This window comes from Podarcis tiliguerta (genome assembly GCF_965153285.1).
Source record: "Podarcis tiliguerta genome assembly, chromosome: 4".
Taxonomy (NCBI): Eukaryota; Metazoa; Chordata; class Lepidosauria; order Squamata; family Lacertidae; genus Podarcis; species Podarcis tiliguerta.
In genome coordinates, this window is record NC_139537.1 from 91,814,384 (window position 1) to 91,842,294 (window position 27,911).

The 27,911-nt window shown below is 41.9% G+C and overlaps 1 protein-coding gene across 4 annotated transcripts in view; it reads right to left on the minus strand.

Moving 5' to 3' along the window:
• UGGT2 (UDP-glucose glycoprotein glucosyltransferase 2) overlaps positions 1 to 27,911 on the minus strand; it is an 80,110-nt gene that overhangs the window by 10,895 nt on the left and 41,304 nt on the right. For all 4 annotated transcript variants that reach the window (XR_014510069.1, XR_014510070.1, XM_083435774.1 and 1 more), the window contains 15 exons: positions 26,557 to 26,692; positions 24,805 to 24,936; positions 23,627 to 23,788; positions 21,034 to 21,157; positions 20,846 to 20,944; positions 18,707 to 18,801; positions 16,402 to 16,608; positions 16,033 to 16,164; positions 13,952 to 14,079; positions 13,587 to 13,682; positions 12,409 to 12,514; positions 11,488 to 11,567; positions 10,141 to 10,330; positions 5,669 to 5,827; positions 4,477 to 4,562 (listed from right to left, as the gene is read on the minus strand). Coding sequence is in view for 2 of the 4 variants with exons in the window: in XM_083435774.1 (XP_083291900.1) it covers positions 4,477 to 4,562; positions 5,669 to 5,827; positions 10,141 to 10,330; positions 11,488 to 11,567; positions 12,409 to 12,514; positions 13,587 to 13,682; positions 13,952 to 14,079; positions 16,033 to 16,164; positions 16,402 to 16,608; positions 18,707 to 18,801; positions 20,846 to 20,944; positions 21,034 to 21,157; positions 23,627 to 23,788; positions 24,805 to 24,936; positions 26,557 to 26,692 (1,932 nt within the window). In the remaining 2 variants the exon portion in view is untranslated. The remainder of the gene's footprint in view (positions 1 to 4,476; positions 4,563 to 5,668; positions 5,828 to 10,140; positions 10,331 to 11,487; positions 11,568 to 12,408; positions 12,515 to 13,586; positions 13,683 to 13,951; positions 14,080 to 16,032; positions 16,165 to 16,401; positions 16,609 to 18,706; positions 18,802 to 20,845; positions 20,945 to 21,033; positions 21,158 to 23,626; positions 23,789 to 24,804; positions 24,937 to 26,556; positions 26,693 to 27,911) is intronic.

A 27,911-nucleotide genomic window follows, 5' to 3' on the forward strand; every position in this document is an offset into this window, starting at 1 on the left:
AGGCTCAGCGTCTTTAAAAGCTAATTCTAAATGCAAAATATGCAGTTGTACCTTCATTGAATGAATAATCCTAATCACACTGAAAAGCAAAAAGTGGCTATTTGGAAAACTCCTGTTGCCAAGTCTCTGAAGCCTTGTTGCCAATACCAATCTCTCCCCTCGAGTATCTCTGCATGCAAAAGACTGGCTGCTTGCACAAAAGACAACTTACTGATTCAGCTTCAGTAGAGCCCCCACTCCGCTTAAGGCATTCTTAGAAAAGAAGCCAAAAACTATCTGGTAATCTCTTGCAAATATCTGGGCCCTTCTCAGCAAGCCTTCAGAATGATTCTTCCTAAGGCAAGCATGTCTAGAATATCACCAACAGACACACCGCAAAAGAAGATGTCAAAACCAGCTTTAAGACATTGACTAACAGCCAGAAATACTTCTTACAATAAAGGCAACTTCTCTTGTTGTTGTAATCTATTGGCAATTGTATCCAATGTCACTCTGTTTTAGGAAGCAAGACAAGCTGCAGACCGGACAAACATAAACAGACAGCATTTTGTTTGTTTGCTCCCCAATATGTAGATATTCCAATATGGTTAGTTTGCTTAGTTGCCAAACCAAGATTTATAGTTCTGTATGGCTAGTTTGCTTAGTTGCCAAACCAAGATTTATAGTTCTATAGGGAAAGGAACAGACAAGAATTCCTAACCACTGCACCTGGAATTCATTCATTTTATTTGCATGTGGCTTTTCCACACACACACAACCATATTCAAAGTAGCTTAAAACATAGTAACAGGATGCATTTCAAGCAAACACTACAAAACAATTTCATAACACAGCAAAAACAATAGCATAGTAACAAACTATAATTTTGATTATATATTTTGTGGTTTTATATTTTGATTTTGTTCTGTGAACCATCCTGAGACCTCCAGGTATAGGGCAGTATATAAATTCAAACAACAACAACAACATAGCAAAACAAAAACATTCTCTCCAGAGAAGTTTGCCTGGCGCCTTCATTATATATCTTTAGGCACCAGGCAAAATTGTTCGTTTTTAACCAGGCCTTTGGTTGAGCTGATTGACATCCTATGCCCTTTTAGAATGTGGTCTTTTATTTCTTTGGGGTGTTATTGGGTTGTTGTTTTTATTTTGATTATATATATTGTGGTTTTATATTTTTATTTTATCCTGTGAACTGCCCTGAGACCTCCAGGTATAGGATGGTATATAAATTCAATCAATCAATAATATAATTTCTTTGTTGAGACAATGCAACAAGCTGTGGTTAAGTAAAAATGGAAACCCTTACTTGTGGCTATGACAAGGATAGGAAGGAATGCACAGGCTAAAGTCGTGGCTCTTTCTATTGTACAGAAAGGACCCAGGTAGCCAGCTCAAATGTCCAAATGACCTAAGATCCTGGTGTTCCTTCAGTTTAAGCAGCCATTTTTATTTTGTTCCTTAGGTAGTCAAATGTCAGTGCAAAATGATCAGTTTGACAAACAGCACTGAAGGTAAACACCCATGTCATCAAATGCAGCTGGGGTCCCGGGTGTGGTAACAAAAGGAGACAAAAAATACCCCCCATGACTTCAATCCCTGGTTGAAATTATCAATTTGTCCCTTGGCACGGGGACATTCCCAGGGGAACTGCAGGAAGCTGTGGTGCGTCCGCTCTTAAAGAAAACTTCACTAGATCCTTTAGACCTATCCAATTACCGCCCAGTTTCAAATCTTCCATATCTGGGTAAGGTAATTGAGAGAGCGGTTGCTGAACAGCTTGGTTGGTTTCTGGAGGAAACATCGGCTTCAGATCCATTTCAGTCCGGGTTCCTTTCTCCTCCTTTTATGAGGCTGCATTTTAATGTTTTCATGTTGTATTTTAATCTTGTTTTTAAGTTCTACTCATTCAACTCATTTTTATTATTGGTTGTTAGCTGCCCTGAGCCTGGCCTTGGCTGGGGAGGGCGGGGTATAAATAAAAATTTTTATTATTATTATTAATTCATGAATTCATATTATTTGTACAGCCTTCAATTTGATAACAACAATGTGGTATCTCCTTCTAAAATCTTTTTAAATGTTCAATCATTTATAACACTGAGCTTAAGAGAGCTGCATTACTTTTGGGAAGGAGTGTTGCTTGATTACAGAGTATCACTGTCAAAGGGTTCGCTTATTTTTAAACATCTTTTAAACAATGGCAGGTTCACTTATTTTAAAAATCCATTAAGAAGCTTGGGGCTGAAATGAGAGATGAAACACAACACCACCCACGTCTCTTGATTAATGTAATATCAACACATATTTCAGGAAACCTTCCCAGCTTTAAGATAAATTGCTCAGAATCTGGATTTCAGAAACCCCAGTTTATTGCTTTATTTTATTTTCCAAGCCAGCATCCTTCATACAATTACCTGAAAGTAAGACCCATTGAACACAGTGGAACTTACTTCTGAGTAGACACATATTTGCAGTCTTTCATTATTAGAGCATTTTTCTCCTACTCTTCTAGTACAAATGTACAAAACAATAAAAAGCTATCAATAGACAGGGTCAAGATTTAAACAACAATAATAGGGTTGCCATATTTCACAAAGTATAAACCAGGAAACCCCAAAAGTTGTTTTGATTTTGATTTTGATTTTTACAAAAGTGCCAATTGACTTGCCCAAGACAGGACAATAATAAGGAACAAATTTACATATGTAGGGATATCAATTTAAAGAATGAGCAATTTAGTCTCTAAATGTTCTTGTAATCCCCCCTCAAACACAGAATTCTTTGATAACCATCTACCCTCTCAGCTGAAGCCATTGTTTGAAAGAGTTCTGCTTCATTTGTCAAATATTCCCAGATCACCAGCATTTCTGGAGTTCAGCAGCCCAAATGGTGCAGGCAGCAGCAAACCTGTCTCTGACCTGCAGGGTTCCTGATCCAAGCCCTGCAGTGGCTGACAGCACTATAAATAGAGAAGCACTGGATTGAACTGCAAATGAATCATAATAATTAGACTGAAATCTTGTCACTTGAGAGATGCCAAATTTAGATCTGGCGTCATCCATAGCTGCACTGCATAAGAAATTCTGCTTTACAGGTGCAGCTGCTTCAAAACGATGATCGCCATCATGAATAGTGTCACCGTAAATGTCTAAATAGCAAAGGAGCTTTTTTTAAAAAAAGAATAATTTCAAGGAGTAGGTTAGTAACCTGAATACCAATGTATTTCTTTTTTAAAGAACAGATCGTTTAGTGCATCCAGAAACCAACCTACTGTTATGTTTAATTCCAACAAATTCTAGCGGATTTAGTGCCCTTCTTTGTCAATTGCACGGTGGTTATGCATGTGCTTTAAATAATAAGCCCAAATTCTGTACCAAGAAAAGCTGAACTCTGCAACATAAAATAAATGAGTAAGCAAATCTGCATATGTTTGCTTCTTTTAATTTACCCCATTTCTGAAATTATCTTTCCTTATTTTAAAAAACGAGGATGCTAAGGATGTTAAACTCCCTGTTTATACCCGTTACAGAATTTTTATTCCTGTGATTTTAAACCTTTTTGCAGTAAGACACTGTACTCATGTAACATTCCTAAGTCTTGTAGCCTGGGACTGTACTGTTAAGACTGCCAAATTCCCAATTCAGATGAAGTGAGAAGAATGTGAATTCTTCCAAAGGCTTCTCTTTGAACCAGGACGGTTTGGTGAACATCATTCCTTCAGAAGATGCAAGGAGCGAAAGACCTAGTCAGACTGTGCTGTTGCAAACAGTAGAATGAACAGAGTTGTGTTAGAATCATAGAATCATAGAGTTGGAAGAGACCACAAGGGCCATCGAGTCCAACCCCCTGCCAAGCAGGAAACACCATCAGAGCACTCCTGACATATGGTTGTCAAGCCTCTGCTTAAAGACCTCCAAAGAAGGAGACTCCACCACACTCCTTGGCAGCAAATTCCACTGTCAAACAGCTCTTACTGTCAGGAAGTTCTTCCTAATGTTTAGGTGGAATCTTCTTTCTTGTAGTTTGGATCCATTGCTCCGTGTCTGCTTCTCTGGAGCAGCAGAAAACAACCTTTCTCCCTCCTCTATGTGACATCCTTTTATATATTTGAGCATGGCTATCATATCACCCCTTAACCTCCTCTTCTCCAGGCTAAACATGCCCAGCTCCCTTAGCCGTTCCTCATAAGGCATCGTTTCCAGGCCTTTGACCATTTTGGTTGCCCTCCTCTGGACACGTTCCAGTTTGTCAGTGTCCTTCTTGAACTGTGGTGCCCAGAACTGGACACAGTACTCCAGGTGAGGTCTGACCAGAGCAGAATACAGTGGCACTATTACTTCCCTTGATCTAGATGCTATACTCCTATTGATGCAGCCCAGCATTGCATTGGCTTTTTTAGCTGCCGCCTGAATGTTTCTCTGCAGTAGTTCCAGTGACCGCCACACCATTAGCAAATGTCATGTTATGACTTACCTATATATTTGGTAGATTTCTTCGGATCTTCCTTCACGTAGTCTCAAAATCCAAGCACCTGGATTTGCTTTCAACTGAAAATAACCCTACAAGGGGGAGAAACAAAACAAAATGAAAATATTGCTTTGAAAGCAGGAGGGTGGAACACTTTCTTTGTAAACAGTGGCTGTGTTCTACAAAGCCTAGCCTGCCCCCAGATTTGCCTGTTCTTCTTCCCCAACTGTAGTCCCGGAAGCAGAGTTTGAAAGCTCACTTCTATTTTAGTTGCCTGCAGCCAGTCACATTGTCTAAATCTGACAACCAGCGGTTATAGTTTTTGGAACAAGCCAACTTCAGACTATGGTTGATCAAGCTGGTTTGTTTTAAATAAAGCAGTGTTAACATTAATCATGGCCCCTTTATAGAACTGTAAAGATCACTTAGAACAGGCATGGCCAAACTTGGCCCTCCAGATGTTTTGGGACTACAACTCCCATCATCCGTAGCTAACAGGACCAGTGGTCAGGGGTGATGGGAATTGCAGTCCCAAAACATCTGGAGGGCCAAGTTTGGCCATGCCTGACTTAGAACCTCTGGGAAAATTCTACTCATGACACCACATCCTACATACTATCATGGGACAGTGACCTGAAAATAGCATTTTTCTGCTATTGCCCCTGTATTTGCATGTAGAATGAGTCTGTAGGAAACTCAAGTTCATGAAATCCCTGACCCCTTAAAAAAAATCTGCTGCTGCAACCACAAATAGAAGATTAGAAGCTTCCATTCCATTTTTTATTAAACGGTTTAGTGTTGGGTCATAGGATCACAGAATTGCAGAGTTCGAAGGGACACCAAGGGCCATCCACTGCAATGCAGGATCTATATCCTAAACTGTGGTCATACTTAAACTATAGCTCACAAAAACATGACATAACCATGTTAGGAAGTTGGCTTGTTTTAATAAACCATAGTTAAGATTAACAGCAGTCTGTTCGTGTTCAGATGCAACACTAAGCTGTAGTAAGTCAAAAGCCGAAGCAAAATCTTCAGCTTGTCTGAAACAGCCATATGTACCGTTATAATTAACCATCATTTCTGGGCCCAAAAGAATAAAAGAACCAAATAATAATGGGCCAGCTGTGTTTAGGTGGGCAATAATAAGCATTTGGTCAAATAAAGTATTCCATCGCCAGGCTTAGCCAGAACCTACCAGATTGGCCATCACAATGGTATCAACTTTAACAGGATTTTTCCTAGTTCCCAAAGTGAACTGCAGTCCGTGAGTTGGCTGTCTAGTGGCTACATCAAAACAATGTCCTTCAAGCAACAAATACTCCAGCTCATACTCTGCTGAAACAACACTCTCAACCTGTGAAAATGCACAATTTCATTGGTTTAGAATTCCAGAAATTAGGAAGTGGGAGGCATATACGGATAGTCAAACGTTTTGGCTATGGACCTGCGCAGAAGGCTCAGTCTTACTGAAGGCATTAGATCTGATTCAGCCTTGCTTCCACTGTATTTAAGCTCTGTCCTTTCTAATAAGGCAGAAGGAGGGGGAAAGGGTCCCTTCCCCCAGCTGTCCAAGAATTAATTAATTTTGCAGCAGCTGCGATTTCAACTGACATTCAGTTTTTTACCCAGAATTCATCATGCTTCTTTTAGGGAGTTTGCTTCTCTTAAGAAGCTGGGAACATGGGGTGCCGCTGTATACATTGGTACCTTGGTTCTCAAACGCCTTGGTTCCCAAACAGGGAAAACCTGGAAGTGTTCTGGTTTTCGAACATTTTTCAGAAGCCGAACATTCGATGCGGCTGTCAGCTATTGTTTCCGAGGTGCCTGCACCAATCAGAAGCTGCGTCTTGATTTTTGAACATTTCAGAAGTCAAACGGACTTCAGGAATGGGTTAAGTTTGGTGGGTTTGTTTTTGCTATTTATTTTGCGTTTTTGTTTTTGAGGCTTTTTTGGTTAATTTGTTTTTGTGACTGTGGAACATAGTTCAGCTACTGATTGATTTGATTGTGTGACTGCGGAAATGGATAAAAGCCCCCCATCCAAACAATGGGGGGTAAGGAAAAAAATGTAATTTTAATTTTTATCATATACAATACTGCCTTATTTATTTTATACTACAGTACATTGATTATTGCTTTCATTTTATGGATCAATGGTCTCGTTAGATAGTAAAATTCATGTTAAACTGCTGTTTTAGGGGTTGTTTTTAAAAGTCTGGAATGGATTAATCTGTTTTGCATGACTTTCTATGGGAAAGCACGCCTTGGTTTTGGAAGGCTTTGGTTTTGGAATGGACTTCCAAAATGGATTAAGTTTGAGAACCAAGGTACCACTGTACTGAGTCAGACCATTGGTTCATCTAGCTCAGTATTCTCTACACTGACTGGTAGAAGCTCTTCAGGACTTCTCGACAGAGTTCTCTACCAGGAGATGCTACCTGGAGATGCTAGGAAACTTTTACTACTGAGATAAGGGCCATTCCTCTACTGCTTTTTGGCACTGTATGCCAACACAGCAAATTTCAGCGGTAGCTTTCCTTATTTACTACTCTTCGTCCAAATATATTAAAAATGAATTGGCCAACAGGGCTGACTCCATGTTCTTCAGGGTTCCCAGATAGAAAATGTTAGCTTTATTGTTTTAGACCTAGATGGACCCTGCCTAAAAAGTGATTAATCCAAAATCCCCTGTCACGTTTTCATTTTGGTGGGGCCCTAAGCTAGTCCAAGTATTTGCACATATCTAAGCTTGTTAGCCATTAGTGTCAGCAGAGTGGCTAGACAGTTAGCATGAGGAAGCTACGGTACTTTACAAATTTATTCAATACAAAAATACTCATCCTTAGGCAAAAATAAACCCACACCAAAATAATGGAAACAAAGCAATGTTCTTTGTAATATCAGGAGAGGCAAAATACATAAATGTGTGTAACTCAGCACGACTCCTGGTTTATTGCCACCAACTCGTTCTACCACCAATACAAAACTTCTTATACTGTCAGGCAAGTGTACCAAAAATAATAATATAATAATAATAATTTATTATTTATACCCCGCCCATCTGGCTGGGTTTCCCCAGCCACTCTGGGCGGCTTCCAAAAGAATAATAAAATATTGTGATACATCAAACATTAAAAGCTTCCCTAAACAGGGCTGCCTTCAGATGTCTTCTAAAAGTCTGGTAGTTGTTGTTCTCTTTGACATCTGGTGGGAGGGCGTTCCACAGGGAGGGCGCCACTACCGAGAAGGCGCTCTGCCTGGTTCCCTGTAACTTGGCTTCTCGCAGTGAGGGAACCGCCAGAAGGCCCTCGGTGCTGGACCTCAGTGTCCGGGTAGAGCGATGGGGGTGGAGACGCTCCTTCAGGTATACTGGACCGAGGCCGTTTAGGGCTTTAAAGGTCAGCACCAACACTTTGAATTGTGCTCGGAAACGTACTGGGAGCCAATGTAGGTCTTTCAAGACCGGTGTTATATGGTCTCGGCGGCTGCTCCCAGTCACCAGTCTGGCCGCTGCATTCTGGATTAGTTGTAGTTTCCGGGTCACCTTCAAAGGTAGCCCCACGTAGAGCGCATTGCAGTAGTCCAAGCGGGAGATAACCAGAGCATGCACCACTCTGGCAAGGCAGTCCGTGGGCAGATAGGATCTCAGCCTACGTACCAGATGGAGCTGGTACACAGCTGCCCTGGACACGGATTTAACCTGTGCCTCCATGGACAGCTGTGAGTCCAAAATGACTCCCAGGCTGCGCACCTGGTCCTTCAGGGGCACAGTTACCCCATTCAGGACCAGGGAATCCTCCACACCTGCCCGCCTCCTGTCCCCCAGAAACAGTACTTCTGTCTTGTCAGGATTCAATCTCAATCTGTTTGCCGCCATCCATCCTCCAACCGCCTCCAGACACTCACACAGGACCGTCACCGCCTTCACTGGTTCTGATTTGAAAGAGAGGTAGAGCTGGGTATCATCCGCATACTGATGAACACCCAGCCCAAACCTCCTGATGATCTCTCCCAGTGGCTGCATATAGATGTTAAAAAGCATGGGGGAGAGGACGGAACCCTGAGGCACCCCACAAGTGAGAGCCCAGGGGTCTGAACACTCATCCCCCACCACAACTTTCTGAACACGGCCCAGGAGGAAGGAGCGGAACCACTGTATGACAGTACCCCCAGCTCCCAGCCCCTCAAGACGGTCCAGAAGGATGTTATGGTCGATGGTATCAAACGCCGCTGAGAGATCCAGCAGAACTAGGAAACAGCTCTCACCTTTGTCCCTAGCCCGCCGGAGATCATCAACCAGTGCGACCAAGGCAGTTTCAGTCCCGTGATGAGGCCTGAATCCCGACTGGAAGGGATCCAAATGGTCCGCTTCTTCCAGGCGTGCCTGGAGTTGTTCAGCCACCACTCGCTCAATCACCTTGCCCAAGAATGGAAGATTTGAGACTGGGCGATAGTTGGCCATCGTGGCCGCATCTAAAGATGGTTTTTTAAGAAGCGGTTTAATAACCGCCTCTTTCAGCGGGTCTGGGAAGACTCCCTCACGGAGGGAAGCATTCACCACCCCACGAAGCCCATCGCCCAGCCCTTCCCAGCTAGCTTTTATAAGCCAGGATGGGCAAGGATCAAGGAGACAGGTGGTTGGTTTCACTCGTCCAAGCAGCCTGTCCACATCCTCGGAGGTAACAGATTGGAATTGATCCCACGCAATTTGACTAGACAGGACTCTAGCACTCTCCCGCCCCGGCCCTGCTCCCACGGTGGCATCGACCTCTTCCCGAATCTGAGCGACTTTATCTGCAAAAAACTTTGCAAAATCATTGCAGGAGATCATGTGGCCCGTACTGGGCCCCGATGTAGCAGGTGGTTCCGCTAGATTGCGGACCACCTGAAAAAGTCTCCTGCTGCTGTTTTCTGCAGATGCAATAGAGGCGGTGAAGAAAGTCTTCTTCGCCGTCGCTACTGCCACTTGGTAGGCTCGACATTGAGCTCTAACCTGTGTCCGGTCAGCTTCAGAATGGGTCCTCCGCCACCGGCGCTCTAGCCGTCTCAACGATTGTTTCATTGCCCTCAGATCCGTGGAAAACCACGGGGCTGTCCGGGCTCCATGCAATCGGAGAGGGCGCTTCGGAGCCAAACAGTCAATAGCCCTGGTTAACTCCACATTCCAGCGGGCCACCAGGGAATCAGCTGAAAGGCCATCAACATGGGATAAAGCATCCCCTACCACTCTCTGGAAACCATTTGGATCCATTAAGTCTATGATGAGCTATAGAAAAACAGGCCCAGAATTTACACAGTAAATTCATACAGTGCAACTGCAAACCTTTAGGTATGCTGTAAAGAACTCTGAAAATAGAACAATTCACTATTTAAAAACATTCACACATCAAGTTATCACATCCGCTCCTTCTTGGTTTCATGCTTAGTACACATTCAAAAAACTTCTTTTGTCACTAAATCTACCTGATTTATCTATCTGATTGTAAGTAAATGTATCTGAAACAGGGCAAACATTTATCATGTTATTTTTCTTGAGGCATTTTTGGTCTGCAAGTCCTAAAGAAAACACAAATCCTGAATGTTTTTGTAAAGGGAGGGGAGAATTATTAATTTGTCAGTCATGCATTTGTGCAATTCCTACGCGTACATTTAGAAAACAGTACTTACGTCTTTCAAATAAATGTTATCAAGGTCGTAAGAACTGTTCACCGCTTCAACCAGCCAGCTTTCTGGAGTTATCATGTTGAGGGTCAGGAGAGGGGATTCTGGCATTTCAAAGAAGTTTGCTCCCGGTGCAAGAGGAAAGGAACCACTAGCCCCTGAAACAAGTTCGGGCTCCAGAACAAAACGATAAAAACTACGGCAAGGATACAAATGTCAGTATTAAAGGGAAAAGAGCAGAAAAGGAAGGGCAAGATGCAACTGAAAAGTTTGCATAACAACTTTTTTAAAACACCTTCGAATCCTCTGATCCTATTTTATACATTCATCATTGCCGAGCACGCAAATGCTGCTATTTTTGAAGCAGCTAATCCACACGCGACAAGACAGTGTAGGAGATCTTTGGCACCCGTTCTTTATTTTTAATTTCCACAGGCTTTATAGTTCTTCTAGCTCAGGTCGGATTCCTGTGCCACAATTACCAGCCGAGCCCTCAACAAACACATTCTCTTCACTGTCAACACGTGCCAAGAAGGCGGCCGGTGTTACCAGCCCTTTGAAAAACAGAACACGCAACTCAGGACGCCAGCATTAGCCAGCTGAATGCGACAGCCCTATTATATAGGGCAAGTGAACAAGCCCTTCAAAAACATGAGGCACACAATGATTAATTTTCCTGCCCAGAACCCATTTTATGCCTGGGAGAAAGCAAATACAAGTCACAGAAAACTCATAATATTGTAACAAATGATCTAATTATTTTGGCAAAAGGAAAGGGCTTCCTGGCTGTTGGTTACACGGCAGAAAGCAAATACAGCAAAAATGATAAATAAATGGTAATATGATGAGCTCCGATAAGCGATTCCAATTATAAAGTGATTACAATTATAAGCTCTCTTTCTATGAGGATATACTTTGCTTAAAGGGCCATTTTTCTGCATTAATACCCACTAATGTTTTATAAGCACCAGCACCGAGCGACGAGTTGCTGCATTTATGCTAAGCATGTTTCTAACAGAGTGCAGTCAACCAATGTGCACATTTATTTAAGAATTCAGAGAAGCAGGAAGTGGGTGTTAATGCCTGGGTGCATGAAAGGACTGGAAGATCAAGTATTTGTGGCAATACTTGCAAAATTACTCACAGTAATTCCAAACAGAACGAAACGAAGATTTGGAGAGAAGGAAAGTTGCAATCGAGAAGCAGCAGAGTGGGAAGACGTAATTGAGACTAGCAGAAGATTGTGGAATACTCACTGCCTAATGAGTAAAGTCATTAGGCAAGGCAACTACTTCTAAGTGGGAACCATATTATGGGGCACATTTCATTAATAAACTTTCACGTGCTACTTACCTTTTCAAAGGCGCCTCTGACAGCTTGAATCTACAGTTCATAAACAGCCTCAGTTTCATGTTGACAACCTGACCAAGGAACTAACAGAAACAATTCTCGTATTAACGAAATTGTTTTGTGTGGGATTTTGCCCTATCCAGAATTAAGCACAGCAATTTGCATGGGGCAAAATAGTAATTCCAGACACTTTCATCGTACATATAAATTTATTTGTTTGCAACTTCTCACACCATACCCAAGTACAACAGAAGTGGTTGCATTGCCCTAAATCCACCTCAAATTGAATATTCCCCCATGCTACATATAACAACAACAACAACAACAACAACAACAACAACAACATTTATACCCTGCCCATCTGGCTGGGTTTCCCCAGCCACTCTGAGCAGATCTCAACAGAATATTAAAAACACAATAAAACATCAAACATTAAAAACTTCCTTAAACAGGGCTGCCTTCAGATGTCTTCTAAAAGTCAGAGAGTTGTTTATTGCCTTGACATCAGCTGGGAGGGCATTCCACAGGGCAGGTGCCACTACCAAGAAGGCCCTCAGCCTGGTTCCCTGTAACCTCACTTCTCGCAGTGAGAGAACCGCCAGAAGGCCCTTGGAGCTGGACCTCAGTGTCCGGGCAGAACGATGGGGGTGGAGACACGCCTTCAGGTATACAGGACCAAGGCCGTTTAGGGCTTTAAAGGTCTGCACCAACACTCTGAATTGTGCTCGGAAACGTACATATATACATAATCATCTTATGAAGGAGGTTGGCATAAAAGAGAGAAGTGGCCCAAAGTCACCCAGTAAATTTCATGGTCAAATGAGGATTGGAAGCTGATTTGTTCTCTCTCTCCCCAGCATTCTACACAGGTCTTAACTAAATCACAAAGCTGGAATTGCATACAAGAAATCAATATGATCTTACAATCAGTAAATGTGACAGCTTCTGTGCTTCTCTCGACAACGGGTCTACAATGCCAACAACGTCAAAGAAGGGTTCGCTTTTCTGCTCTGGATCTACCTTTAGTACACTGTGGGGAGTAAACACACCCAGTGTTGAGCAAGGTATATAAAAGGACAAATATGATTTGTAGGGAGGGCATACACTGGAATTTTATAATATAACCCTTTTGTATTTTTAGAAAGCATGCTCTGGTTCAACAGATATCTCATTGCTTCATAAGACACAGCATGAACTACCTCCAGAGAAAAATATTGTGTCAAGTGGAGGTTTACATCAAGCAATTACAAAGCACAGGAAAAAAGACTTTTAAAGTATTTCTGGAAGTGATGGGATATGACTTAAAAGCAGAACCACAATATAAACAGGTTTCCGAACTGAAGAATTTTGGACAAACTAAAGAAAGTGACTTAATCTCAGTTGCCACACACATAATTAATAATTACAAAACAACAGAGAAATCCCCCAAACTCCAGTCATTAAGGCATGTCAGAATGTAGCAGTTTATCCATTTCTAAAAGCCAGGCTTCATAGGAGTTCTGACTGATGTGTTATCAGAACCTTTATTAAATACATCAAGTGAAACCCACAACAAAATGTTGCAGCTTGAAGTGTTCCTGTTTTAGTGTTTTGCGCAGTCTGCGATCCTGTCCTTCATTCCCCCTCCCATCCAATTCCCCTGCCAATAGTTAGTCAGCATTTCATGGACTCTGATGATTATTTTTTTGCAGGGAGGGGGGGAGTCCCCCTTGAGGTCTATGTTACCACCAGTTTTTATGTACTTCTGCAAACCTCAGGGCTCTGCTGATACCCCCCCATTCCTGTGCACTGTCTTTGGGGTTTTGACCATGTGAGCCTATCCACACATGCCTGATCAGCAGAGATAAATGAATGCTAAAAGCAGCATCAATAACATTTATTTTCAGCTCTGAACAATTAAATCACCTATGGTCTTAGCAAGTTTTTAGACCAAGTTCTGTTCTTGGGTATATGTGTGGATTGTTCATTGCCTGTACACATAATAAATCAAGTGCTAGAAAACGTTTCATTAAGTATTGAAACATCTTACGTATCACACAGATTTCACAACGACGAATGCACTGTGGCAAAAACTAACACGCAACAATTTAGAGGCTTCTTACCTGTGCTTCTCTTTGAGAAAGGCAATATCTCGGCGGACATCACTTTTAGGCAAGGAAGAAAGAAGCGCGCTCACTTTCATTGCTAAATTACTGCCGCTAAAGAAAAGAAGAAAAGGTTTTTTTCCTTCAAGGCAAACAATCAGCTATATTTACCCTCTAAAATATATACCAGGAAGTGTCACCATAACATTCTGAAGGCTTTCAAAAGACGTTAAAACTCAAATGCAAACTTTCAAATTGATTTGGATCTAAAGGAGTGAACGCCCAAAGTCACATTGCCTTGGCTAGTGAGGAAAGCTCTAGCTACAATCCAAGAGAACCCCACAAAAATATTTTAATATAAAAAAAATTGAATGAAATATTACCGTTTACCGCCAACACCCATTTCCTTGACCAGGGCTTTGACCTTGGCTGTTGCCTTACTTAGCGTTACTTGCTCCAACAAGTCAAAGTCTTCTGCGGTCAGTTCATTTTCACGTAGAGGGCCTATTATCTGTTACAAACAAATTAAGACATTGGTGGGGACGGGGGAGGAATGCTACATTTTGCTTTTCAAGGCTTCAAACCAGCATCTGCACCTAGAACAAGCCTAGCTGCCAGTGAAGCTCAAAGTACTTGTGTGATATATTCTGTGCATTTTGCATGTACTCTTTCATATCGTGTCTGGATGACAAAATGAGAGTGACAATGGCACTGGTGCTTCTTTCCCCTTGCCCCCTTCTGGGCCTTTAGTGTAATGTGCTGGAGCATCATCAGCCATGGGGTAGGATCCCTTGATCCAGAGGCAAGAGCACACAGGGCTGCCTTGGCAGCTAGGCGGTTCACCAATACTCTGTGCAGGCCCACTCCACACTCAGGCATGGAAATATTTCCATTCTGGACAACCAAACTGGTTCAGAGTCTCACTGTAGATGGTGGCTGCATTTATTACATGATCGCTGACCTGTCAAGGTCACCACCTTCTTAGACCTGATGAATCCTAGGTGAGTATACAATTGTATCACTTCCCTGCGAAGAGGCAAGGAAGTCAGAAGTAAATGGTGCTGTGCCAGCAGCTTCGGTTTTTTATATACCATTGGGTGCTGAGACCGGATGAACTAATAATAATAATAATAATAATAAAAAAAAATTACTTATACCCCGCCCATCCAGCCGAGTTTCCCCAGCCACTCTGGGCAACTCCCAATCAAGTGTTAAAAACAATACAGCATTAAATATTAAAAACTTCCTTAAACAGGGCTGCCTTCAGATGTCTTTTAAAGACAAGATAGATGCTTATATCCTTCACATCTAATGGGAGGGCGTTCCACAGGGCGGGCACCACTACCGAGAAGGCCCTCTGCCTGGTTCCCTGTAACCTCACTTCTCGCAATGAGGGAACAGCCAGAAGGCCCTCGTCGCTGGATCTCAGTGTCCGGGCAGAACGATGGGGGTGGAGACGCTCCTTCAGGTATACAGGATCAAGGTCGTTTAGGGCTTTAAAGGTCAGCACCAACACTTTGAATTGTGCTTGGAAACGTACTGGGAACCAGTGCAGATCTCTCAGGACCAGTGTTATGTGATCCCAGCGGCCATTCCCAGTCACCTGGCTAGCTTCATTCAGATGAAGGGCTTAGCTGGAGTGGCGAAGACCCATTCAAGCCGTTCTTTGTGTGCCTCCTCCCCGAGAGGTCCAGAAGGTGGCAACACGAGAAAGGGCCTTCTCTGCAGTGGCTCCCTGTCTGTGCAGTGCTCTCACCAGCAAAGTTTAAGCCCCAGGCAAAATTGTTCCTTTTTAACCAGGCCTTTGGTTGATCTGATTGACATCCTATGCCTTTTTAAAATGTGGCTCTTTTTTTGGAGGGGGGTGTTATTCGGTTGTTGTTTTTATTTTGATTACATATATTGTGGTTTTTATGTTGACCTTGTTCTGTGAACCGCTCTGAGACCTCTGGGTATAGGGCGGTATATAAATTCTATAAATAAATAGGACCCCAAGCCCAAGTATAATGTGTCTGGGTGGGGAAATGGATCCAGCCAGCAGCCTGAATCCTGACCTCCCTCAACCCCTGCAGGACGTTTCAATAACGCAACTGGGACACCAGGAGAAATGCTGTCCTTTGGGTGATTTGCAATGAAACTCTGTGAGAAAAGGCTCAGAGGTTTGCAGATGCCAACCATCAGCCGTTCAGCAGTGTCTGCTTACAGAAAGGAGCCAGATCTATACCTTCCTGCAAACCCTTATATATGACATCAGGTGTAGGGCATGCGGGCCTGGTTTGGGGAAGATTAGGACCTCGCAGGTAAAACTATGTGCCAAATGAGGCCCACAACCAGAGGTTCCCTACTGCTGGTTTGGAATGGTGGATAAGAAGATGCCAGTGAGATGAAAAAAAGAGCAAGAGCTGGGCTTTCTTGATAAGCTGAGTGAAGTTTGTCCTACCAATGAGTTTACTTGTTTCCTTACCCTGCCATTACTAACAACAGCCATTTGTCCAGGAAGCAGCTTAAGAACCTCCCGACAAAACACCTGGTGAGCCTGAATCACATCGACGCCTATCGTGTTGTACTTCTTCTCAAACGCATCGTTATTCATGCCCTAGAACAGAAAAGTAACAGGATGTCTCCCAGGTCAGAAAAGCTAAAACATCTCCCCCAAAGAGAGACTGGGTGTCAAATCCAGCCTGGCAACAGCACTTCCAAACACTTAAATCAGTTTCTCCTTGAATTCACAGTGCAACGGCACCAACTGAGGAGGGCCCTCCTTTAAAATTACTTCGCCGTCTTGTACGTTCAGCAAATGCGAAGAGAGTAAAGGGAGTATAAAACTACTAACCGGAACAAGAAGTGTCTTGATTTTAGTTCCCGTAGCGAGAGATCTTGCCGTGTCCTCTTTTAGAATCCGAGCGAGGAAGTTTTTCAGACTAGCGTTTTTCTGCGTTAGAAAAGCTGCCAAGATTGCCCTTGCAATGACAGTGTTATCTTCAGTTATTTTCGATGCAGGATTATGCACAACCCCAAGCTGTACATGACTGCTAGTTTTCTGTAAGACACAGATAGACGTTACATGTTTACTTATTATTACAGTTAATGCCTGCAAGTCCCTCCCAGACCACCAACTCTCTCTCTCTCTTCCTTCAAATCCCTTCTCATAACCCACTTTTCCTATGAAGCCTTTTGATAAGCCTGTCAGTCTGCATCTGCAACTGGAGTGAAGCCTAAATACATTCATCCTTCGGTACCCTTGCCTCTCCTTTCCTTGTTATCAACTCTTGTGTTTTCAAAGCAGCTCAGGTTGATGGGGAGATGCTTTGAAAAAATGAGAGCATTTGGCTGTGGCTCCCCATATATGCCGAATAAGCTCCCTTTTACACTTTGTTGTGTTTGTCACTGCAAACAATGGTGTACACGCAATAAACAGGATAACTGATGTAGTGTGAATTGGCTCTTCTTTTCTGAGAACGGCATTATAAGCCTATGGAATCAAACCAAGGCTCCATGTAGTCTAGCAATCTGGTCTCAACCAGCGACAAGTTTCTAGGAAGTTTACAAGCAGGGCATAAATGTTATAGTCCCGCCTCCCTCTCAGTTTGCATTTCTTGGTACAGAAAGTATTGATCTGACATGTAGAGATCTTTCCTATTTTAATGAATTCAAGAGGGTTATGGAAGCTTCTGTGTGTGAGAGAAACTGGTGCAAGCTGGAAGTTTCTACCTGACACCTAAGTCTGCCTAGAAACAAGCAGAAGCTTCATGATGTTTGGGTTATTCCTTCAGAGAAGTTAAGTACAGCGGGCTTAAACTGGTTCTGTTCTCTCTTTCTGTCAAGGTCATGCTGACTATAAAAGTAGGGCCAGAAGGAACCCGAGTTTCACTTTCTATCTCTCTTTCCTTCTGGTGTAGTGTTCTGTATATAGTATGCTTAGCGTTAAGGTTTTAGTCTTATTGTAAGTTACTGTAAGTTTAAGTTAAGTCTGCTGCAACTGGATTTCTTATGGACAGTGCCAATCCTGAATGTATTGGATCTGTGACCATTACGCTTATTTGCCTTAAGTAGCAGTAAAGCTCTGCTGGATGAAATATTAATTGCCTCTGGTCTATTTCTTTGGGAATCCTGCAACGTAAGTTTTCACTCTACTAACTATATGCCGGAGTTCTGCTCTGCATCAGTAATGAGTAGAATTTATGTTACTCCCTGCACTCAAGTATCCAAAACGCTGACCCTTATGGATAGTTCATACATGTAACGCAGAATTCAGAACTGTTACGGTGGGAGCAGCCAAGATATAGTGTTGGGTCCAGACAAAGTTAGCTATATATTAGTCCAGTTGAAAGCAATGGGACTTATGCTGGTCACAATTAACTAGTCCCGTTGAATTTAATCACTGACCTGAAATCTTATATAGCATATAAAAGGTGGTATATTCTGAACAATCAAGCCAACAAAGACAAATGTGACTAAAGCACGACTACCTTAGTTTGGATCCAACTCAAAAGACGCCAGCTTATCTTTTAGAGCAGGAGGCTGCAATGGCTGTTTTCCTGAACATTATGAAAGTCTGGGGAAAACATCAGTTTGGCACAGTAAAACCAGATTTAAAGGACAGTAATTATATCTGGAAGTGTCAGGTACATTAAAATTTATTTATTTAGGCAACCATTCAGTTCATCCCAAATGCAGAAATGGGTACGCACTGCTCGGTATGGAGATTGGATCATTCCCATAATCAGTTCCTTATTAGAAACACTCTTGCTAAATGAAGGGTTTGGGTGCTGACATAGTAAACTGCATGCATATAATGAGCTTGTACCATTACATATAATACAGAGATGCCAAAAGAAGTCAGCATCTTTCTGGCCTATTTCTTCCAACTCTCTTTGGCTTTTTCAGTCCAATTCCTTGCCAGCTTTGAGAATTATTCAGTGGCTAATACTTCCACAAGCTTACCTATTTCCTTAAAACTTTTTATTTCATTTTATGGAAAGGAGATAAGATATTAGGTTAGCGAGACCCATTCCATAGTGATCAAATACTGTTGCCATTATTTATGTTTCCATCACTATCCTCCTTCAGAGCCTTGCTGAGAGAGATTACCCGGCTGCACTCATACTATGCGGACACAGGAATTTTAAGGTACTGACCAGGTATTTCAGGGCATTTGAAAGCAGTTGTCTCCCATCTGGGTTATCAAAATCAGCAACGATCCATATGGTGCCTGGGTATACTACATCTTCATCTAAAAAAAGAAAAGGGGGGGGGGGAGAAGAAGCCAGATCAAACATTTTCATTTTTCGACATTAAAAAATAATTAAAAAAAGGGAAGAGCATGAACAAGAGTGCACTGATAGAACAGAAGTATGGATTGCTGTATACAGTGGTACCTCGGGTTAAGAACTTAATTCGTTCCGGAGGTCCGTTCTTAACCTGAAACTGTTCTTAACCTGAAGCACCACTTTAGCTAATGGGGCCTCCCGCTGCCACTGCTGCACAATTTCTGTTCTCATCCTGAAGCAAAGTTCTTAACCCGAGGTACTATTTCTGGGTTGGCTAAAGCATCTGTAACCTGAAGCGTCTGTAACCTGACGTACCACTGTACAGAGCTATTTTAAAATATGCTAGTAAGTATTTGGGGCAGCACCGCTCACCCCATGTTCTTACAATAATGTGACATATGACTGAAGCAGCAAGGAGAGGGCAGGACGCTGCCCCTACTGGACCCACCCCTTGCCTGAATGTCTGAATCAGATAGCCCAGTCTACATGCGTAGGCCCCTCGCATGATTCAACGATTCTAAATCATCTTCAGAGCTGGTGCACGCTCCAAATTTCAGCCCCAAAGTGCAGCTGGCAGGGGGTGGGTCTGGCAGGGATGCACCAGAACAGCCATTGAGCACGGCCCCACTCTCCCCATTGCACGACAGGAGGGAGAAACGACTGCAGAAGGCTTATGTACTTAAGTCTTATTCCTGGCACAAATATAATGCCGAACTATGATTAGCTCTACAAAGGGAGGAATGCCATGCAAGAGGAGGAGGAAGTATTGTGCAGCCGACATCTCCTCACTAAGTGCACAGCACGCCAACTGAAGTAGCCATTGTCACTGCCTGGGAATGTTGTATCTTGACCAAGCCAATTTAAGAACCAGTTGTTGAATCCGTGTTCACAATCAATTGCACACATTGGAACAGAATGCGGCTGATATGACATTCACAGGTGCCCCATGTGTGGGATAACCAGTCGCATATAACTAACATGTTTAAGTCTAATCAATGCATGAAGGGGTTAATACCATAGAGTAAGCTGTCCTGCCAGGCTTAGCTAGGTCCACTTCCCTTCACCTTTGTAGAAACTAGATAATTAAGCCTTTGTTCTTCCCAGTCTACTTGAGAAGCTCAGCACTTGAAGAGGTTTGAGGTGGTTGCTCCAGCCCAACCACATGGCTCTCACAAGCCACTCTTGAGTTCTTATACTAATAATTTAGGAACTTTCACCATTTTGTAACTAAGCTAAGTTTTACTGCCTGTAAAACTTTTCTGAAGCATGTGAATCTTTTCTTTTTTAATACGATTTTTATTAAATTTTCTGTTTTATAATTTCAGATAAACACTTTACATACTTAAGATATCAATGACTTCCCTTCTTCTCTTTCCATGGTTCATTTTACACATCTTATATCCCTGCATATTTTACAAAAACTATACCAATTGGCTTTCCATTATTACATCCGTCAAAACTTATTTACACTGTTGAATTTATCTTAATGCTGCCAGCATTTTCAGCTGTACACAATTATTTTCCATTTATTCAATAAATGTGAAGCACATGAATCTGACCTTTGGAGAGTTGTAAATAAACCATTTTTTAAACTTACCAAACATGTGGCCTTTTCCTATGCTAGGGGGAAGAGGAAAACTTTGGAAAGAAAAATTTTAGGGAACATTTTGGAATTCAATTAGAGGGGCATATTTTAAAGGTCTAATAGGCTATATTTCCATGCTTTACTTTGCTGCATATTTTGTGGTTTTAAATCTCTGCTGGGGTTCTCTTACCTAAGAGTACTTGTCTCAAATTTGGACCTTGTTATATTTAAGTTACATTTAAGGATCTTGTTATATTTGAATTATATTGAATCAAATTATATTGAATGTATATTTGAGGGTTTTTTACGTAGCTTAAAGCAACAATACAATGTTATAACTAATCTTGGTAAACCAATTAGCTTGCATCAGACATTGCTCTATGAATGTTACATAACAACAGTTAAACAAAAACAAAATGTACCTTTCCTTGTAACATACTTCATGTTTTCTGAAATAACAAAAGTCTTATCTTGAGAGTCCAAGAAGGAAAAAGTTGAGAAATCGTTTGTATCTATAGGCACTGCAAAAATTAAAACGTGGCTTGTTAATATCAAATATGAAATCAAACTTAGGGCTGACAGAAAGAAAAGAAGCAGTACTTGGGTTTACCTGATGGGGATGCAAAGTTCAAATATCTTCTTTGAGGATCAAGAATCTTGTCATGTATATGTGAAACTACATTCTGTTGCTCCATGATGAAGTCTACTGCGTTTGTATGGTCATTCAGCACGCCCTGAAAGGAAAACAGCAGCAGGTTTGTTCAGTTTCCGCACCACTCAATAACTTTTGATCGTTCTATTGGTACCTATTTGAAAAGTACCAGTGCCTGTAAAAGGTCATTGGGGTGGGTAACAACTCCAACTTGTGGTCAAAGGCAGGAAGAGAACTTGCCAGAAGTAGGCAGCTCCTATAACCCAGTTTGCATATTCACCAATTTTATTGGAATTTTATACCAACACTAAAAAGGAGGGGGGAAATGCATACTATCTTGATAAAAAATAACGAGCTAAATAAAAGAGCTACCAGTGCATGAAAAATGTAGGACACCTAGCCAGCGTGGTGTAGTGGTTAAGAATGGTAAACTCGTAATCTGGTGAACCGGGTTCGCTTCCCCACTCCTCCACATGCAGCTGCTGGGTGACCTTGGGCCAGTCACACTTCTCTGAAGTCTCTCAGCCCCACTCACCTCACAGAGTGTTTGTTGTGGGGAGGAAGGGAAAGGAGATTTGTTAGCCGCTTTGAGACTCCTTAAGGGGAGTAAAAGGCGGGATATCAAGTCCAAACTCTTCTTCTTCTTCCTAAGGGGGCAGGGAGTGAATTTCAAAACTGAGGTGAAGTCCTGATGACCTTCTACAGGATGCTGTGTAAGGTGAAATCCTGCCTCCCCTCAGTGGCGTTTTTCAGTTGAGCATCCCCATCTTTGTGGGGGAGAAATTTGGAGACTAGAGACTGGGGTGTAAGCTGCTGGCAGCTTCCAAAAGTCCATAAATTCAGGCTCTAGACTGTAATACTCGTTAGCCAAAGACATCTTTTTTTATAGTGAAGTTGAATCCCATTATTTTTTAAAAAATGGAAGAGGCTAGAATGGCTTTGGGTTCAATCAGCACTCCTTCTCCCTTAAGTGGTGTTGGGCTGGCTCTGCAGAAGGGCTATTGAGGAAGAGCTGCCAGAGTTCCAAACAGCAGTGGCATATAGAGGGAGTTATAAAAGAGGGGATGCGAAACTTGAGACCCCTCAATCTTTAACTTGAGACCCGTCAACCCAGTCTCCATCATCATATTCTGGACTAACAATTGAGTCACGTGGGTCAGCCCCTGGTGTTGGTAATAAGGTTGTCTGAAATCAGTACAAAATGGTCAGAAGATGGTGGAGCAATTTCTTCTCTCTCCAGGGAAGAATGCCATCTATGAAGAAGAATGTTAGAACACACCTGCTTATAAAATTTTGTGAAGGGCTTTATGTCAGGAAGCTAATAGGAAAACAGCCTTGGGTTGACCATTACGTTCAGAAGGAGACGGAGGGTGGGAAGGAGTCAAAGTTTGTCCCCATGCTCAGAGGAAACTTCTCCCATAAATGCCTCTTTGGTTAAATTGTCTCTGAACATCAGAATTAAGCTTAAAAGCATGTGAGGTGGGTTGGCCGCTGGGCTGCAAAGAGTTAGGGCAAGGGAGAGTTAAAAATAATATTTTTTTGACCAGGGGGAATTGGTGACTCCTTAAAAACTCCCCATTGTCTGAAGGCTGAGGTAGAATAAAGCATTTCTAAGAGCTCACACTGTTCTGTGTAGCCTCTCCAGGAATCTTCTCTGCTTCTCAGATGAAGAAGGAAATAAGTGGTTAAACAAGCTTCAAGCGGATGCTCCTAAGAAAGCATGGATCTTAATGATTCATTCCCCCATGTATTGGGATCACCCGGCTTCCTGCTCTGAAGGTTTAATGGCTTGCACAGGAATGCTAATGGCCTGCTCCTGCTCTGCTGGCTCCAGGTGCTTGCCCTTTTCAAGTGCCTTGCAAGCTACAATGCAGCTGCCAGAGGCAGAAATTGTGGGTTCATTTGCTGTCATTCTCCCTTTCCAGAGATGCAACAAGCAGGTGTTGGGGTGCCAGTATAACACACACCTCCAACCAGGCGCCGTGGATCCAGAGCGGGTTGTGAGGAGCTTTGCAAAGGGGGAAAAATACATTGTACTCCACTTCCGCCTTCTGCTAAAACAACCACAGGGAGAATAGGAATGAAGGGAAGGCAAGAAAAAGCCAAGTAGATAAAGCAAATGGGGCTTTTACTGTTGTTATTATTATGATCAGAATGGGCAAAAGACAGAGATTACTGTGAAGAAAAAGGTGAGGAAGGAAAAAATTAAGTCACACAAATTATTCAATCATTTGAAGAAAAGGATAGTGGGGGGAAATGTCTTCTTATCCAGTCCACATTTCTGTAGCAACATTTGTCTTCATACCGTGGTTCCAAGCATCTCAAGGATTAACAAGGGCTTAGTTAAATTCTAAAGCATGGATAATAATTATATATTAGGTTTCAAAATCATGACTGCAAATTAAAATAATGATGCCATTTAGGTTTTCACAAGATTAATTCCAAACCGCCTCGTTATAAAAAATGTAGAACATAAGCACAACTTAAGCAATCGACTAGCCATTATCTCACTGAGCATTTGCTTAAAAATAAAATAAAATGCGAAACATACCAAGAACACTGCCCGCTGGAAGGACTCTGTGGCATCCATGATCTTCACCAGAGAGGTTTGGAGCTCTGCTAGATTCATCTCTTTTCTGTTAAAGGGCACGCCATTAAAGAGCGCTTGAGGCAATGGACCCAGGCCAGTCTTCTTATAAAACATTGCTCCTGTCTAGATGGAGCAAAGATGTCCCAATTATATAGAGCTGACTGTGGAAAAGTGGTGATTAGATATCAAGAGAAAATGAACACAAACATCTACGCATCGCTTGCTGGGACAGGTGAGGAGCAAAGTGATTTATTATTCCTTTACAACTTTTCAAACAGTTATTTTAAAGGCAGGGGGACTGGCAATCGCCGGCTGAGAACATGATTTCCTGAAACAATGCATTAACAGTATTTGGGTTGAATTCAGGTTAAGTTGAACTCAGTTCCCACTGGAATCAATGGGACAAGTCAAGACTAACATGAACACAAATTTCAATGAGAACTGGGTTTAACTAACTTCTTCTCTATCCAACCCTCCGGATTTCATTTAGACCTGCAGATTAGTTGACAAGATTAGAATACTTCATTTATTTATTCTTTCAAATCAATGCATTGATGAAGATATGGAAAGCTGGTTGAACATGCACTGTCATAGGTGAAAAAAGATCTGATGACAGGCAAGTCAAACAAGGCAACGCCACTGTTTTGAATGATAGCTGCCTATCTGCCTTTCCTGCTTACTTACAAAGCCAAGCATCAAGTTGAATTTACAGAAGTGGATTCAGGGTGACTAACACTGCAATCCTATGCACAGCGGCTCAAAAGCAAGTCCCACTGAGCTCAATGGGGCACGCCTCCCAGGGGACCGAGAACAGAACTGCTGCCTGTAAGATGTATTAGGACAGTGTTGTTTTCGGTTTCCCTGTTGGCCCTCAAACAACAGAGCCTATAAGAATCATTTTAGAAGATACAGCCACACATCTGATCCTGGTCATTTCCTGCATTACAGCACCAATGACACTTTGCCGATATTCCAGACTCTGTGGCATATTGTGGGAAGTAAAATATTGTACCGCCTCAAACATCTGATATTCCAAAACCTCGGTATTCAATGCCCGTGAATTTGTGCCATCCACCCAATACTTTAAAAAATGATATATATTTTTTGTACATCCTCTTGCAACTCTGTGCTGTTCCTACCTGTCTGTTCTCATCATAATCAGAATCGACACCCAAGATATCTTGCAAGTCAGCATGAGGAAATCCTGTGACAAGAAAACGCTTCACATGCCCCACAGAAAGTACATCTCCCTCTTCTACTTCATGGTACATCTAATTAAAAGAGAGAGAGGAACAGATAAAGAAATGTGATCACCCATTCTACTGATGTATTCATATTATATTAAATTTTTATTGCCAAGCTGCAAGTGGATTTTAAAGGCTCCTGCCGCCCAATCACAGGCCCATCTAGCTCATTTTATTACCGGGTTTTTCAGCAGTAACCAAGAGACGGCACACTTTAATGCCTCCGCCAATTAAACTTCAATGAACTTTCACTCTTAAACTCATCCATCATATGCATTTCTGGGCACTTAGGGGAAAAGGAGAAATTCAGGAGTGAGAATAAAACCACCCTTTATTTTCTGCACAATTACATGCATCCATCTCACATCCTTCCAGTACCCAGCCATGAAATGCGTCAAGCAAGCAAAGCAAATATTTACATAATAAAGCTGTCTTGTTGCCTACTCTCTTCCAGAAGCCCAGAAATATGAGTAAACTGCTAAATATGCAGTCATGTTAGAAATATCACAGCTTAGCCGTCAGAGCTATTTAAGGGAAGACAAGTAGGGAGGCATAAAACCTCACAGCTATAAATTAGCCACTAATAAAGTTAGGTTAGAAATGGGGAGATTTCTATTACTGGCACATAATTCTAGGACAGCCTCCCTAGAACAGCTTTGGGAGCAAGGAATCCTGACGGCTTCATGAGTGTGTTAGATAAAATTAAAGAGCTAGGTTTTCATGATTTGATTCTGCAAGCTTCAGTTTAACCTGCGCTTAAGCACCTGGAATTTACCTTCCTCCTCCAGGGTTCCTGTTAAGCAGGAGTGCACCAACTCTCTCAAATCCATATATTTAGCGTTTCTCCCCTTAACAATCCCAAACTGGTGAGCAGAAGCCATTTACACCAGGGGGTCAGGAAGCCTTTCAGTCCGACGACCAGATTACTAGTGTGGAAAGCTCTTGGTGGGATGGGGTGGGTGTGTTGAATGTCAGCAGTGGGTGGTCCACACCCCAAAAGTGGGCAGGGCCAGACAAGGACACAAAAAATAAACACAGCCTCTTACTGGCCTGGCAAAAGCACTCAAGGATTGATGCTAAATATGTTTCATAATAATGCCTAACATTAAATTCACCGCCTCTTTTTTTTTTAACTTCCATCCACCTGAATTCAGTTCCATGTTTTGGAGTTTAACCACAGTTGGGTTAAGAGTAAGGAAATTCTAATCTGCCTCCACACACACACACACACACACACACACACACACGGTTTGCCTAGCGATTCTGTAGGTTTCCTTTGCTTTCACCTGTGCCGCATTTCTCTGTTTGCATGAGTCATCTGAAGCTAGCTGAGACTTCCTGCTTATATGTCTCAATTGCATGCACTGAGTTGGGGGCGTGCGTCTCTATCTTGAGGCAGGGAGCTGAATTTTATCTTTTTGGCCCATTCAGGCTAAGATCTGTGGCAAAAGGCACATGGATCTGCATCCATCCCCGCCCCACCAAGAAAGCTTGGCAATGATAAGAACAAAACTGATTACGGAAAAGTATTTTTTAAAAATAAATGCATTTAAATAGTATGTCCCATGGCTACTTTGTAAATGTAGAAAAATTCAGGTAATCTTGGGGAAAAAAGGATTGTTTTAAAAATATTTTACAAGCACTAACTCTCGTCATGGCAGTAAAAGCCGCAGGGATATCCATTTCATCTGCAATGAAGTTAAAAGCTCTCCATAAAGCTACACCTGCATCCTTGTTTCCGTCAACGACTTCATCGGTATTTAGGACGAAAACAAACCCAATTCTGTTCAGAAAAGAAATGAAAATTCTGTAAGAGTTGCAGCATTTTATAAAACCACATTAAAAGCAGATTATAGACACGTTGAATGTGAATCCAAACAGCAAGAATAAACTGGCAACGTTCAAAATATTAAAGTGAGTGGCAGTGGCCTACAGCAAATAAAAGCAATTTAATTGTTATGAAACCATCTACCATTAGTGACATTGACTGTGCAGGCAGTGAAAGAGGTAAACTAGAGGACTAGATAGCCTAGACCTGCTTAGAGAAAGGTTTTAATTTAGGGTTACCTCTCTGTGTGAGCTCAATCCAATTATGACATCTGATTGCAGATAGCTCTCATGTAGCCATTGGTTCATGGGAGATTTTGCCTGCTAGTTAGACTACTGACCAGAATATATCAAAAATACAAAAGAATCTTTTGGGTAAGAAACATAGTTTCCTACTACAGAAAATATTCTAAGCGATAGAGATAAATAGATATTCATACAGGCTAAAGAGCATTTTCCAGATTAATGGGACTTCACTCTAGAACAAGATAGTTCTGAAGTAGAGAAAATTTGTCCCAACAAATTGCCTTCACCACATCATTCGTGAAGTAAACTTCCTAGCTTTCCTATTCATCAAACACAGATACCGGAAGAACTGGACCCTCCTCCGAGGTCATCCTTTATCCCTGATTTTGCTGATGGTTCAGGTCCTAACGTGATCTTTACTTCTGCTGAGAAACCTTATCTCCTACCTTGACCTCTCAAAACAGATGTCCATGTCCTATTCAAAACCACACTATCAAAATCATGTCTGCACCTTTTCTTTTTTAATATGATTTTTATTATATTTTTTGTTTTACAAATTCAGATAAACATTTTACATACTTAAGCTATCAATGACCTCCCTTCTTCTCTTTCCACGGTTCATTTTGCATATCTTATATCCCTGCATATTTTATAGAAACTATAACAATCGCTTTTCCATTATTACATCCATCAAAACTTATTTACACTGTTGAATTTATCTTAATGCTGCCAGAGTTTTCAGCTGTACACAATTATTTTCCATACATTCAATAAACATTTTCCAATCTTATTTAAATGTATGTTCTTCTTGTTCTCTTATTCTATACTTTAAGTCTGCAAGTTGTGCATATTCTGTCAACTTAAGTAGCCAATCTTCTTTGGTTGGGACCTCCCTCCTTTTCCATTTTGCAGCTAACAAAACATGGGCT